We start from the raw sequence: 13,627 nt of genomic DNA on the forward strand, positions 1-13,627 counted from the left end.
AGAGAAGTAATTAAAAACACGGAGTTAGAAGATGTAACAGTCATCAGTTTGTATTTAAATAGCGAACATAGAACAGAATAGCTTGTATATGATCTAGTTATTACTATTTTGCGGTGCATCCATGACTATAAGCAAGCCATCAGGGACCTGATACGTGATTGCTTCCTCGACGTCGGTTGTTGTCGAACAGCTGAAAGAACAGCTAAAAGACTTGACACAACCGCTATCTCGAACTCCGATGTCGAAGTGGATGGAAGTAATAAAACTCCATGACTGTATGATGCAGGCAGTTCGTTCTCGAAACCGTGGTGGTGGTAGATAGCCAATATTGAACTATCAACCTCTCCAGAATCATTCTCTCCTACATCAACTAATTCGTATCGGAGTGGCCCTTTCTCATTTGGGTGGACCTGCCATTCATATCGACCGATATTGGCATCTCTATCGCCGAAGATGGTGCTAGTGATGGCGAAATATGGATATCGAACGAGTTGTCTCTTCGTCTGCTTCTCGGGTAATGGGAATACAAGATGACCAGAGCTATGAGCTGATGTTGTGCTGGTATCTGTGTGGATAGAATATTCAGTTTCTTCTGAGTTGGGAAGTAGCCTAAAACTATTAGTCAAAAAAGGCCCTCTGTCTGTTGACTAAACTCACACTTGTGCCTCGACAGGATCTTGACCTAGGATTCTTTCACGAACAGACATCGAGGTGCTGTCATCACCAACATCCACCAAGAAACGAGCATTATCGCCGAGAAACTCTCCATTTGGCTTGCGAAGAAGGCATAGCTCAACCTTGTAGTCTCTAGATCCCATAGGTAACTTTCCGATCTTGTCAAAGTATTGCTCGGAAATTTCGTATATTGGAAAATGAGACACTTCTTCGTTATGTCTTGGGAAGTAAAGTACTTTTGTAAAGTGCGATGGGACTTGGGAGATGATGTTTTGCATCAGGGGCATCTTGGTAGACGTTTGGCGCAGTGGATTGTTTGTACAAAGTGAAGGTTAGATCGGAGATGGCGTGCAGCTAAAGTTTACAAGTCGAATGTGGCTTGGGTACGTTTAAAGACATTTCAACATATAGGTTCTCGTTCTAATCGATCTTAGGGATCATACATCACTCACGGAAAATGCTGCAAGATGGCAATACAAGGAAGAAACAATCCACAGCTGGAGTCCTTTCTACGTCGCCGACCAAATAGGAAAGTCAGTCCCAAATGGCAAACACTACGAATGGCCCTTCGAGCTCTTTATTCGAGGCGACCAAGAAGAGACCTTCAAAGGCTGCACTCGCTGTAGCATTACATACCTCCTCGAAGCATCAACCATCCGTTCAGATTCCTCAAAGAATGCCTCCTCGTTTACGCCCATTCGAATCATCCGAACACCTGCCTTTTCTTCATACGAGCTTATGGATCCCACATCCGCACATGGAAAGTGGTCAACCATATCAGAGTACAACATTTCTATCCGACACCGAGCAATAGCATTGGGTGGGCTGATCCCCATCGAGGCTCAGGTTGCACAACTTTGTTCAACAAGCAACATTTCGAAAGCACGATTTTACTTGCGCGAAACACATACTGTTGAGGACAAGTCTGACTCGGAGACCATGTCTTATGAAGGGCAGCGCATTGTCACAGAGTGGCCTCTGAACTTGAACCAGTCTGTACAATTACAATCCTGGCAGCAATGCTTGCATCTTCCATTGGCCGTGAGAAATTGCTCCCCAGACGTTTCGATGCACGGCATCACAATCAGTCACACCTTGCATTTTGAAGTAACGATGGTCACGAACGGTGTCACAACAGAGGTGCGATTCATTTCTACTTGCGGTCGAGAAGAAGACTAACATTTGCTAGGAGGAGGTTTCGCTACCTATACACTTGTTCATTTCGCCCGAGCTTCCCGTTAATGGATGGGGCGTGTTCGTGAGAAATAACAACATAGCATCGAAAGAGGTCAAGGATTTGTTGTCCGAGGGTATAAGAGTTCCACCACGATATTGCAGGGAAGAGTTTGACGTAGAAGAGTATGGTATACCTGTCGGTGCGCCGCCGCCCGCATACAGCGAGTGTTGATACAGTAGGACGTGGTGGTCTTTATTTAACGCCGGTAAATCCGTCATAGGCGGCAAAGGATACAGTAGGACGATGGTATGCATGGGAAAAGAACATAGATCATTATAGCGAAGCAAGCGTATAGAGCAAGCGTTTTATTAAAGATAGAAATTTATTTTATTCGTGAGTAGATCAACTCATTATGTTTTCAGGATAATCGCTCTGGGGTGTTATGTATTGATCCCAGACGGCCTAATCATGTCAGTGACTTTCATTACTCACGAGTATGTTCAACGTACCCAATCAATAGCATCCGGTCTAAACCAGTCAACATTATTCGCCCAGTCCTCAAACCTGAGTTCAAGATCCTCCGGCAAGACTGTCAACTCAGGCTCTCGCTTCTTGAGGTATGATCTGTCCATGTCAGTCACTGCATCAACCGGCATAATCTGGACTACTTACCGAAGGCAACGAAGAACGCGATAGACATTCGAGCAAGCGGGGCTCTTCATCTTCAACGCCTCCATTCTTGTTAGAGCAGCATCGATGGCATTGATGTGTTCCGCTAAATCTGAACTATCGGGCATATCAAGCATACAGGACGTCAGTGCAACGGCGCCGTGTAGTGAATTACAACTAATGGCACCCTTGACAAGCCATCGATAACACTTCATGCGAGGCAGTTCAAAAAACTGGTGGTGAATGTCAAGCAGTGCTAAGCCAGATCTTATACACTTTTCTCGCGATTCAGCACGGAAATGGTTCGAGCGGGAACTATGGAACGGTCGGTGCAGCAGAAGATACAGTTGATGCGCGTAGGTTTGGAGAGTGCACCAGTGGACGTAACCCTCTGTATTCAAGATGCTTCTGTTTCCGTCGACAAGGTATATAGCATCCCATTCCTTTTGTTCTTTGGCAACTGCAGTATCGTATCGAAGTAGGGTCGTCTCATCGAACCTTTCATTACTCGAGATGTGTGAGCAGATCTGAGTGGAAAGCTGAAATAATTGGACCTGGAATTTAATGAGTGTCATATCCGTAAACTCGGATCCTGGAGTCACAGGTGAGTCCTTGATACCATGCTCTTGGATATCACTGTCATTGACCCAAGCCGGCATGGCAGCCGTCATCTTCAAAAGGTAGGTCAGGTCGATATCCCGAAAGCAAAGTGCCTGGTCAGTGTGGATGATCAGGATCCCTGCCCAACAACGCCGATGTCGCTCTCGCTCAATTCGATTCGATATTGGGGCACCTGCATGGCATCTGAGAGCGGTAGCAATGTTCAAAGCAGTCCCAAGAAGTGCCCATGCGTATTCTGGTCCCTCGTTGTGGGAAATCATGTATACCAGTATCAAAAGTGCTTCGAGGGTATCGAGATCGTGACGAACGAGGAACTGATCTTGTGAAAGCGACATCATGGCTGCGTTGCGAAACTTTTGTGATAACGCTCGCAGGTCTCGAGGGACGTTAGGGTCCTTCCATAAAAGGTTCAAGCCAGCATCGTCGGGTCTGAGGGTCTCGAGAGTGAGCGAAAGAATGGCGAAGAGCAGTGCTAACCACGATAAGCTCGTCTTTTCTGGGGCTTCAATGAATGCCAAGAACTGTTTTTGAAAGGTTGGACCGTGTATAATGTGAAATATTGACGATAGTGTGCCAAAGTAACGAACTACCAAGTATTCGGTTATTGAAGCAGGAGGAAGCAAAGCCAACAGCTCTTCGATCGGGACGGTTGGACCAAGAGAGAGAGTAACAGTCGGTCTCTGCGCGTCAGGTCCGGTAGGACATCTCTCCACACGAGGTCTTTGAAGGATATTATCCCATCGATCCTGTATCGGCTCCGGAGTTCGATTCGGGGATGAAGCAGCCTCTTGATGCTGAACTTGAATTTGTGGCCGAGCCTGAGGTATGATGGTGTCAAACTGAGGCTCGGCAACTTGAACTGTAGGTTCGATATTGGAAGTTCTAGTCTTTCTTCTACCCTTTGGTCCAGTAAAATTAGATCCGTATGCGCATGAGTCTTGCCATCCTCGCTTCAAACACGTGTTGCAGGGCAGTTGTCGGTCGCATTTGAGCTTTGAGTGTCTGCAGGGATCACAGTTGAGAGGCTTTCTGGGCCGACGCCTTGGAGGTTGAACTCGGTTGGATGAGCCGGTGCTGCTTGGGCCTAGTTGATCCATGTGAGCGAAATGTTGTCAGTGGTATGATGGATGATGATGAAGCTGGGTTCTGGTCAGATGAGAAATCGGAGTCGGAATCGGGCTTAGAGTCGGGTTTCTGTGGCGGATATGATTATGTCATGTTCGTAAACAGTCCAGTTAACCTGCTCTTGGCAGTTATCGGAGATTGCTTTTAATCCAACATTTCTACATCGTGGTTGGATAAATACCAGGGTTACTTGCATTACTGCTTGTTTTAACCGTATCGCAGCGTCAGCTTGTATGGACATTTCGCTAAATGAAAACTGATACGTGATAGCGAGTCGTCTACTCAACTTGGCCTCAGGGTACTAGAAAAATTGGCCGCTGGAAGCATAAGAGACGAAATTAGTAGATCAGCTTGTGTTACTTAGACTATGGTCTTTAGGCTATTTGTTTTTGTAACCCAAGACTTAGGAGGTCAACTTTTCTGCTACCCAGTAGCTTGGGTAGCCTCTGGCCCCTCTGCGATGTAACAGTGCCAACAGTCAAGGGCCCAAGTCGGGAAGTTTAGACATGATATAATGCCTACAATGATCTTCCTAACACGCAACATCCATTGTTCCCTATTGAAAGATCATCCTTGAGTGTGAAGAGTCTGCAATAGTAGAATTTATTGTATACGGAAAGTCGGTGAGTCCGAATATTATCGGGTTCTGAGAAAAGATAGCGCCACGACACTAAAAATAACATCTTCAGCGAGGCCCACATGAACACCTCATGATGCCGATACGTCACCTTGATAAGGGTCCAAGAGCCATTTCCCCGCAGTCGAGGTTTTACGATATCATAGATATTCTCTTCTGCATCCTTCGTAGCATCTTGTTAAGATAGACTCAAAAAGCTGCAGCAAAAGACCTTCGCTACCGACACAATGACTGACCGATACGTCGCTATACATGGAGCTGCCAACGGTCCTGGTGATGCTCGACCCACGGCCGAGCAAATCATCAAAGACGAAAACCTTGAAGGAAAACTCAACGACCACGTTGTCTTGCTCACCGGCTGTTCAGCAGGTATTGGCATTGACACTGCCAAAGCGCTTTACCTCACTGGAGCGACCCTATACCTCACCGCCCGCAACCTGGACAAGGCCAAAACAGCATTGGGGGATCTTGTACAAGATGACCGCGTTCATCTCCTTGAGTTAGATCTTGAGTCACTCGACAGCGTTCGATCGTGTGCTGCCAAGTTCCTATCAGAAAGCAAGAAACTCAACATATTAATCTGCAATGCTGGTGTCATGTGCACTCCAGAGGGACGGACCAAGGAAGGCTTTGAGACTCAATTTGCGACCAACCATCTTGCTCACTTCTTATTATTCAACCTTTTGCGACCTGCATTACAAAAGGGCCTGAAACCGGACCGCGCAGCACGAGTTATTATGCTTTCCTCACTTGGTCATCGCTTTGGAGAACCAGACTTCAACAATATCAACATGGAAGGCTGTTACGATCCCCACAAGGCCTACGTACAAAGCAAGACCGCTAATCTCTGGACTGCTAACGAGATCGAACGGCGATACGGCTCCGAGGGCATCCATGCTTGGAGCGTTCATCCGGGTGCTGTATTGACTGACTTGGGAAGGCACCTATCCGAAGAGCAAAAGAGCAGCCTGGGTGGAGACCCGTACTTGAACAGTGTGTGGAAGTTTTCGCCGCAGGGTGCTGCGACGACTGTTTGGGCTGCGACAGCCGAGGCTTTAGAAGGGCAGGGCGGAAGGTATCTTGAAGATTGCCAAATTATTGGCAAGTGGGATCCGTCAACTTCGTTATACGAACCTGGTTATGGGGATCATGCGTATGATGAAGGCAAGGCGAAGACATTGTGGGAGAAATCAGTAGAATGGGTAGAATTATAGTCAGCATTGTCTGCATAAGCTGCACCACATTTTATCATGCAGTAGATATTACATCTAGTAAATACAAATTTCTTCCTCTTGATGACACTAAGTACTATCTAGATTACGACAACGTAAAATTACAAGAGACGTCCTTAGTTCAAGTATACAACACGGATCAGCCTGCAATCGTATCCTGAACATCTAACACGCATCCATGAATTACTCTCACGTCCAAATCCTACCGAAACACATTTTCCCAAGACCATAGATATCTCCTACAATATTCCAATAGCCACATCTTTAACAGTTGCCTTTCCAATGGTACTAGTTATTTTACCGATGTCGTGTTTCCAAGCCTAGCAGTTCCACTTGTTGTTCACCGCGTCGTGAAGAGGGTTCTGGTCGAGAGTTCCAGGAGCCGTAAGCTGCAAGCCAGCATCCTAGTTGGCGTTCAGAAGGACACCTTGTTCTCGAAGGATATCGATTGTCTCACTTGCCCATTCTTGGCAACGTCGAAGAGGCTTCTTGGGGTCAATCCTCTTGATTCCATTGAACTGTTTCTCCGGGGGAGGATTGGACTCGCAGACAGCGCGAGAGCGAGGGGTATCGTTGGCTTCAATCACCCCTATTTGTGTCATTTTTTCGAAGGTTGCTGATAATCTCGGATCGGTTTCCTGTTGCCTAACTTCAAAAACACAACCCATCTGTATGTTACCGATTACGTGAAAGACAAATCCTGTTTCACCATCGGCGTCTTTGATGAAAATTGAGTGGTGGTTTAGCGGTACGCCGAGGAACTCAAGAAGATAGACAGAAAGGTATGACATGTTTGATGTAGTGGTAGTTTGATGATATTTATTTTAATCAAGGGAACAATATGCAGGTAAATATAATGGAGAGATCTTTATAGGTGTAGTTGAGGCCGTGATAGGTTATTGTATTTGTTGGAGAATGTGGTGATTGTTTGTAGTTTCAAAAGAAGAGGGTCATATCTTAGCATTTATATACATTTTCTAAATTTCTGGATTGTCAGAAACTAACGAATCCTGATTAAGTTATGTTATTCTTAAACCTGTTGGTTCTAAAGTTTTGATGTTTCAGGTGAAGTGTTGTAAATTGCTGCGTATTGCTGCATATTGCTGCCTAGCCAGCGCTTAGGACGACGGAACTACCAAAATCAGAGGTAATTTTATACTGCGCTGTGTTGTCACTGCCGGGATGATCTCTAGCGGTTAGCAAATTGTTGTTGGCCCGACTTATGAATCGCATGCCTGAGCGATACAACTCTAATCCTCGACCTTGGAGGTGATTCGTGTGTTGGTTGATAGCGGCTCCCCAATCCACCAAGGGTTGGGCCAACGCTTAGCTTACGGCAGTCCGTTTAACCGAATGATAGGTACACTAACATGCCCAGTTCACATCTTCCACCTTTTTCCTCTTAAATTCACCAAAAACCGACACAAACCAACGTCTACGGCATTGCCACTAAAGATGGAATCTATCACAGTTGAGCCAGCGCAATACGACGTCCTGTTCAAGGATCAGGACTTTCCTGGCCCACTACCAACACCAAATGATATTGAGAGCGGGGAGCCATTGCCAGAAAATCGGACTTTCTGTGACAAACTTGTCAGGATCCGAGGCGATTTTATTATGAAGTATGGCCCTGAGGTACAACCTATAGAGGCTCATAATATGCTTTACGTCGCGAAAAACACTTCACTGGTGGTACCCAAAGTCTATGCTATTTATCAAGGGAAAGAAACACCCCGAAACTTCACGTATATCCTCATGCAACATATACAGGGCAAAACCCTTAAGGATCTATGGCCTGAACTTGACGGCACAAGAAAGACTTCTATCGCCAAGACGCTTCGCGCTTCATTCCAACAGCTTCGGCAGTTACAACACCCAGGATATTTCGGCGACATCAATGGCGGACCACCACTGGACGACATGTTTACACACACCACAGCGGGCGTCGACAATGTCACGTCACCTATTGCGACCGAAGAAGAGTTGATAAACTTATTTGTTCGAATCTTCGATATCGAAACTGGAACATGGTCGGAGAACCTAGCCAAATATTACCAGCATGTTCTACCAACTGTTCTTCACAGCAATAAGGCTCCCGTCTTCACGCATAATGATTTTCAGAGGAAGAACATCATGGTGCAAGATGACGGGACTATTGTCATTATTGACTGGGAATTCTCGTCCTGGTTACCCGTCTACTGGGAATACTCGACCGCCATGTTTGCTAATGGGGGCTGGAGGGACGACTGGGGTGAATACTTGCGAATAATTTTGGATGAATATCCTAACGAGGCAGTTTGGATATGCCAAATTAAGACTCAGATGTGGAGTTGAGAGGGCAGGGGAAATTCATGTATAAATTGGACTTTCGATATGATCAAGGTGTTATAAGACCGACAGTCTTTAGCAGGTCACGTATCGCTCAAGTTTCATCTCATAATACCAGTAAAGTCCAACTGTTCCATCTGCCATCGGTCAAAGAACTCGAAACCTGTTATGTCACCACCCAAGAACGAGATCTGATCATTGATATCTTGAGGAAAACTTGGATCCGACTGGATCGCCACGTGCGTCGATTCGTCCTCTACGTTCCCCTCTTGAAGGCCATGTGTTTCTACCTGCGCAACATCATGAAGTGACGACGGGTATAGCTTATTCTTTGAGAGAACCATCTCAAACGCAGGCAATGCTCGTTTAATAGCAGGGGTATCCTGTATCTGGTTGAGAGCGAGCATGGTGAACTGGATTGATACGCGGGCCATGGATCGTGCAATGTCCGATTGCGATGAGTCCAGAGCGGACTCTATGTGTAGTGCCAGAAGAGCTGCGATGGTGGTTATACTGTAAATGTAGAGTCAGATACGCCAGCCAAATCCGTAGGATAACAGAAATTCTCATACAAGGTCGTCGGAATTTTCTTGATGATACCGCTCAGAAGTACTTTCTTCAGGATCGAGTCAAGTTCGAGGGTAGCATCGCGAAATCGTTCTCGCGCCCACTTGCGTACATCCTCACTGCGGATCCCCCATCGCCCGCGGCGCAGCGAGCGACACACGACACACTCAAACCTGTAGCTAGTTGTTAAAACCTCAAGCAAATACATTTCGTCATTTGTTGAGGAGTCATTGGGGTTCATCTTGGCAGGCAAAGACATCCGCCACCTATCCAGTGGTTGCATTACTCGCTGCATGTCTTTTTGTGGCTCGCTCGAAATGGTTTTCGTGAGCGTTCCGACTGAAAGAATTAGTTTCATCGATGTACTTGGGATGTTGACTTACATATTTGAGCCAACTCGCTGTGAGCTACCAGGGATGCCTTTTGTTGATGAGTTATCGGCGATAATAGATGGGACAATAGTCGCAAATCTTCCTCCTCCCAGTCATCATTTGTGAGGGGCTCGATCGGAGGTGCAGTTGCTAATAGCCGCAAGTTCTGGGTGTTGACAAAGAAATAGAAGACATCGATATTCTTATGAATAGTTAGTATCTTATGTAGCCCGATAAGCGAAATACTGACATGCAAAACCCACCAGATCCGCCGGTAGAGCTTTTGGGACTCTTCGTTTCGGGGACGTCTGACTTATCGTTAGTCACCTAGCGGTTTTGAATTTGAGTAAACTGACACGTTGGTGTTGTGCAGACCCAACCTGGACGCCCATCGGACTGAGTTATAAAACCAGTAATGGAAGTCTCTGTCCGAAGGATGATCAGGTACGAAGTCACCAAGAATCATGCAGCCCTGCAGCATTGGGAGGGACCCTCCTTGGCAGTGAAAGTCGTGAAAGAGCTTAGCCTTTAAGAAAAAAGCCACATGGGCTGCTGAGCGGTCAGTGTACCCGCATTCTTGTATCACTTCTATTGGTACATAGGAGCATGCAGCTGTAGATATCGCGTGTAAAAGAAAGAGTGAGCAGTCCCCTGATCGGTAACTCTCCATGAATTCAACTCTGTTCAGTATTGGGGCAAAGGGATACACGTGGTCAAAATACACTTTGACGAAGGCGTCCCTATATAATCTTAGATATGCAAATTGTAAATAGATGAGTCGACGTACATATGTTGCGGGGCAGGAAGCTTGAACACTCCTTTCTTGGCTAGATACTCGTTGTCAACGTCATCAAGTTGCAATAGTGGGTTCCAGCCACGCATCTGGGTCTGCAAACAATTGTCATTGTCGGTTCCTGCGACATTTCCAGCCTCACCTGGGCCAGCAGCTGTCTTGTTGACGGTGTCTTGCAAAATGTTCATATAAAGAAGGTCGGGTTGAGGTCGACGTGGTAGATGGATTTCCAGTGGGCCAGGGCTGTTATGTGCGTGTGAGCTGCCACCTTCGCTTGCATGAATAGATCTGTCAGTTGGGGGAGTATTCGAGTGGTCGGTCGCGTTACTGTGAGTATACGAAAGACGATTGTGGGATACAGGCTATTAAAACGCGTCAATCAAGGATTTCGGACTTCAGTGATATCGAAATGCTACTGACTGTGGGTATGAGGCCATGATCCTCAGGGAGATCTCCCCGTGACTCGGTACTCCGGCCTTGTCTAAGACATCATATAGTTAATGAACTACAGTCAGGCTATGATGAGAAAAAAGGAGCTTACAATGTCCGGCGTTTGCGAGTTGATAGAACACAGTCGCCAGTAGTCTCTCTACTGACGCAGCTACTGCAAGGCAGTCCAATGCTTGCGGCGTCACACTTGATCTTGCGCGCTCGGCAAGGCATACAAGCCTTGGTTATTTTTGGTGCTGAAGGACGAGGCATGGCGTTTTGGAGTGTACAAACCACCACTGAACTTCATTTGCCGCGTTTAGGTTTCGGGGTTATATGAATTGCTTCTTGTAGAAGTTTAATCAGGTTCCGAGCGAAAAGCCGCGGGTTTTTGTCGGTTATGCATAATCCCGACGCTGACTCCGCGGGAAGATGGACCTTACCTTTGACCCATGCTTCGATATACTTTCTCATCCCTTTCATCTTTCTTTTATTTTTCTTTATTAGTTTGAACATGATCCATTGGAACTTATAGATGATTCTGGAGCCAACAGTCTATCCTCTAGTTTCGTCCTTGTTACAAAAGACCTAAATACTTAGTTGACCATGGCTTCCGATACCCCTTCGCTATCCTCTGACACAGTTGCGAACGATACAACCATGGAATTACAACAGAAAACTCGTACCTTGTACCAACGCGTATCAGGTGTTTTGGGTCACCGGCAGATAGATACCAAGGATCTTCTCAGCCAAAAATATCCAGGAAGCGGCACGGACGAGTCTCCATATGTCATTACATTCCAACCCAACGATCCAGAAAACGCTATGGCATTCCCCAAATGGAAGAAATGGTCCTTTACCGGCCTTCAGGCTATTGCTACTCTTGCCACGTCGTTTGCCAGTTCAGCTTACTCGGGAGGGATGAAGCAAGTGATACAATACTTCAATATATCTTCAGAGGTTGCCACACTCGGTATATCACTATATGTTCTTGGCTTCGCACTAGGACCCCTGGTATGGGCTCCTCTGTCTGAAGAATTTGGTCGACGAAAGATATTCTTTGTCAGCTTTATGGCTGGAACAGCATTCGCCGCCGGGTCTGCTGGGGCGGATTCCATCGAGGCGTTGCTGGTCTTTCGCTTTCTAACTGGATCCATCGGGTCGGCACCTCTTTCCAACGCACCAGCTGTTATTGCGGATATGTTTGACAAGTCAGAACGCGGCATGGCGATGTGTATGTTCTCGGGAGCGCCATTCCTAGGACCTGCCATCGGTAAGATCATCATTGTCTGTCTGGAGTATATATGACTAACTGTCTCAGGCCCCATCATAGGCGGCTTCTTGGCTCAAACTGAGGGCTGGCGCTGGCTCCTTGGACTTCTGGCGATCTTTATCGGTGCTATATGGATCGTTGCATCAATTATAATTCCAGAGACTTATGCACCATACATCCTCAGAAAAAGAGCTGAAAGACTGTCAAAGGCCACAGGCAAAGCTTATATCTCGGGTTATGATGTAGATAGACCAGCGAGGTCCGCAGCTCACCACCTCAAAGCGACTTTGACAAGGCCGTGGGTACTTTTGTTCAAAGAACCCATCATCTTAATCTTATCTATCTACATCTCCATTATCTATGGCACCATGTACATGTGTTTTGCAGCATTCCCCATCGTTTTCCAAGGCGGAAGAGGCTGGAATCAAGGTGTTGGCGGACTTGCGTTTCTTGGTATCATTGTCGGAGTTGCACTGGCCATCTTAACCTTTATGTACGAGGACAAGCGCTATGCCAAGGCAGCTAGTACCAGAGATGCTCCTTTGGAACCCGAAGATAGATTACCACCCGCAATGATGGGCTGTGGTCTTATTCCTTTAGGTCTGTTTTGGTTTGCGTGGACTAGCTTTGACAGCATTCACTGGATTGTCCCCATCATTGGTACTGTCTTCTTCGCCTGGGGTCTTGTGTTAGTCTTCATGGCACTAATGAACTACCTTATCGATTCATGTAAGCACGTCAATCCTTCCAAACTATTCCGTGCTAATAGACTTCAGATGTTGTCTTCGCTGCGTCCGTCATGGCAGCCAACTCAGTAATTCGATCTCTTTTTGGCGCTGCCTTTCCCTTATTTACAAAGCAGATGTACCAGAATCTCGGTATTCACTGGGCAAGTTCTGTACCGGCATTCCTCGCATTGGCATGTGTACCTTTTCCGTTCTTATTCTTCAAGTATGGGCGAAAAATACGAATGAAATGTGAATATGCGGCTGAAGCAGCAAACGTTCTCGAGAAGACTAGGACACAGGATGCTGCAATCACTGAAGAAGATGCTATGGAAGAGGCTGAGGAGATGTGGAGAGCTAGCAGACGCAATAGTCGTGCCAGCAGAGCATAGTCTCCAGTTGCGGCATCGAACGACCTGGTTTCAGGGGAGGCCCAAGTGTCCAGATACAGAGAGATTAGGCGTGGTGATTTCTCTCAGATACGAGTGCTATGGGAAGTCGTGCATACGGGATCATGGTAACTGTATGTAAATTCAGATGTTTCTAGTGGCGTGAACTAAATTGACGTAATACCACTCACTACATATTATAATTTCATGTACGACATAATGAAAGGCAGTCTTTCGAAAAACATAGGACAAAGTAGAAGCCGATCAGATTAAGGTTTAGTTTGCCAACCGGACAACAGATATGGGCATTGCGCAATTCGGCGAATGTCGCTCGGCGCTACTTCTACACCCGAACTCCGGGCTATAATGCTACCATAAACTACTCCACAGTCATGACTAGGTCGTTCGTGTTGTATTCACTTGCCGATCGAACAGGCTTTATTCCTAGTCTCCTACCTAAACAGGCGATAAACACAATGAACCCGCATGTCGTGGGGCAGATCCGTGTTGATGATGCTTGCGGGGAGGCACGCAAGTACTCTTGGTAATGGCGATCGTCATGGGTTTGAGTGATATAAAATAAACAACAAATTTGTCTCCAGTCTGTCTTTCTCAT

The 13,627-nt window shown here is 46.4% G+C and overlaps 8 protein-coding genes across 8 annotated transcripts; 4 read left to right on the plus strand and 4 right to left on the minus strand.

Annotated features, from left to right (window-relative positions):
• Positions 1-125: 125 nt before the first annotated feature.
• On the minus strand, positions 126-962 carry FPSE_05974 (uncharacterized protein; the record flags this gene model as incomplete). Its single annotated transcript, XM_009259092.1, has 2 exons — positions 126-609; positions 658-962. 2 exons carry the CDS (start codon positions 960-962, stop codon positions 126-128), a joined length of 789 nt encoding a protein of 262 aa, XP_009257367.1.
• An 85-nt stretch (positions 963-1,047) lies between these two features.
• Positions 1,048-2,083, plus strand: FPSE_05973 (uncharacterized protein; the record flags this gene model as incomplete). Its single annotated transcript, XM_009259091.1, has 3 exons — positions 1,048-1,058; positions 1,110-1,815; positions 1,865-2,083. The coding sequence occupies 3 exons, from the start codon at positions 1,048-1,050 to the stop codon at positions 2,081-2,083; spliced, it is 936 nt and encodes a 311-aa protein (XP_009257366.1).
• A 171-nt stretch (positions 2,084-2,254) lies between these two features.
• On the minus strand, positions 2,255-4,239 carry FPSE_05972 (uncharacterized protein; the record flags this gene model as incomplete). Its single annotated transcript, XM_009259090.1, has 3 exons — positions 2,255-2,314; positions 2,362-2,476; positions 2,525-4,239. The coding sequence occupies 3 exons, from the start codon at positions 4,237-4,239 to the stop codon at positions 2,255-2,257; spliced, it is 1,890 nt and encodes a 629-aa protein (XP_009257365.1).
• An 892-nt stretch (positions 4,240-5,131) lies between these two features.
• On the plus strand, positions 5,132-6,118 carry FPSE_05971 (uncharacterized protein; the record flags this gene model as incomplete). Its single annotated transcript, XM_009259089.1, has 1 exon — positions 5,132-6,118. The coding sequence occupies one exon, from the start codon at positions 5,132-5,134 to the stop codon at positions 6,116-6,118; it is 987 nt and encodes a 328-aa protein (XP_009257364.1).
• Positions 6,119-6,540: 422 nt separating this feature from the next.
• FPSE_05970 (uncharacterized protein) lies at positions 6,541-6,927 on the minus strand (the record flags this gene model as incomplete). The annotated part of the gene is made up of 1 exon (XM_009259088.1): positions 6,541-6,927. The coding sequence occupies one exon, from the start codon at positions 6,925-6,927 to the stop codon at positions 6,541-6,543; it is 387 nt and encodes a 128-aa protein (XP_009257363.1).
• A 664-nt stretch (positions 6,928-7,591) lies between these two features.
• FPSE_05969 (uncharacterized protein) lies at positions 7,592-8,470 on the plus strand (the record flags this gene model as incomplete). Its single annotated transcript, XM_009259087.1, has 1 exon — positions 7,592-8,470. One exon carries the CDS (start codon positions 7,592-7,594, stop codon positions 8,468-8,470), a length of 879 nt encoding a protein of 292 aa, XP_009257362.1.
• A 95-nt stretch (positions 8,471-8,565) lies between these two features.
• On the minus strand, positions 8,566-10,897 carry FPSE_05968 (uncharacterized protein; the record flags this gene model as incomplete). Its single annotated transcript, XM_009259086.1, has 9 exons — positions 8,566-8,977; positions 9,037-9,204; positions 9,238-9,370; positions 9,415-9,604; positions 9,653-9,710; positions 9,759-10,142; positions 10,190-10,557; positions 10,616-10,676; positions 10,737-10,897. 9 exons carry the CDS (start codon positions 10,895-10,897, stop codon positions 8,566-8,568), a joined length of 1,935 nt encoding a protein of 644 aa, XP_009257361.1.
• A 333-nt stretch (positions 10,898-11,230) lies between these two features.
• Positions 11,231-13,014, plus strand: FPSE_05967 (uncharacterized protein; the record flags this gene model as incomplete). The annotated part of the gene is made up of 3 exons (XM_009259085.1): positions 11,231-11,897; positions 11,946-12,626; positions 12,674-13,014. The coding sequence occupies 3 exons, from the start codon at positions 11,231-11,233 to the stop codon at positions 13,012-13,014; spliced, it is 1,689 nt and encodes a 562-aa protein (XP_009257360.1).
• Positions 13,015-13,627: the final 613 nt, after the last annotated feature.

The sequence above is a fragment of the Fusarium pseudograminearum genome, chromosome 2 (assembly GCF_000303195.2).
Source record: "Fusarium pseudograminearum CS3096 chromosome 2, whole genome shotgun sequence".
NCBI lineage: Eukaryota > Fungi > Ascomycota > Sordariomycetes > Hypocreales > Nectriaceae > Fusarium > Fusarium pseudograminearum.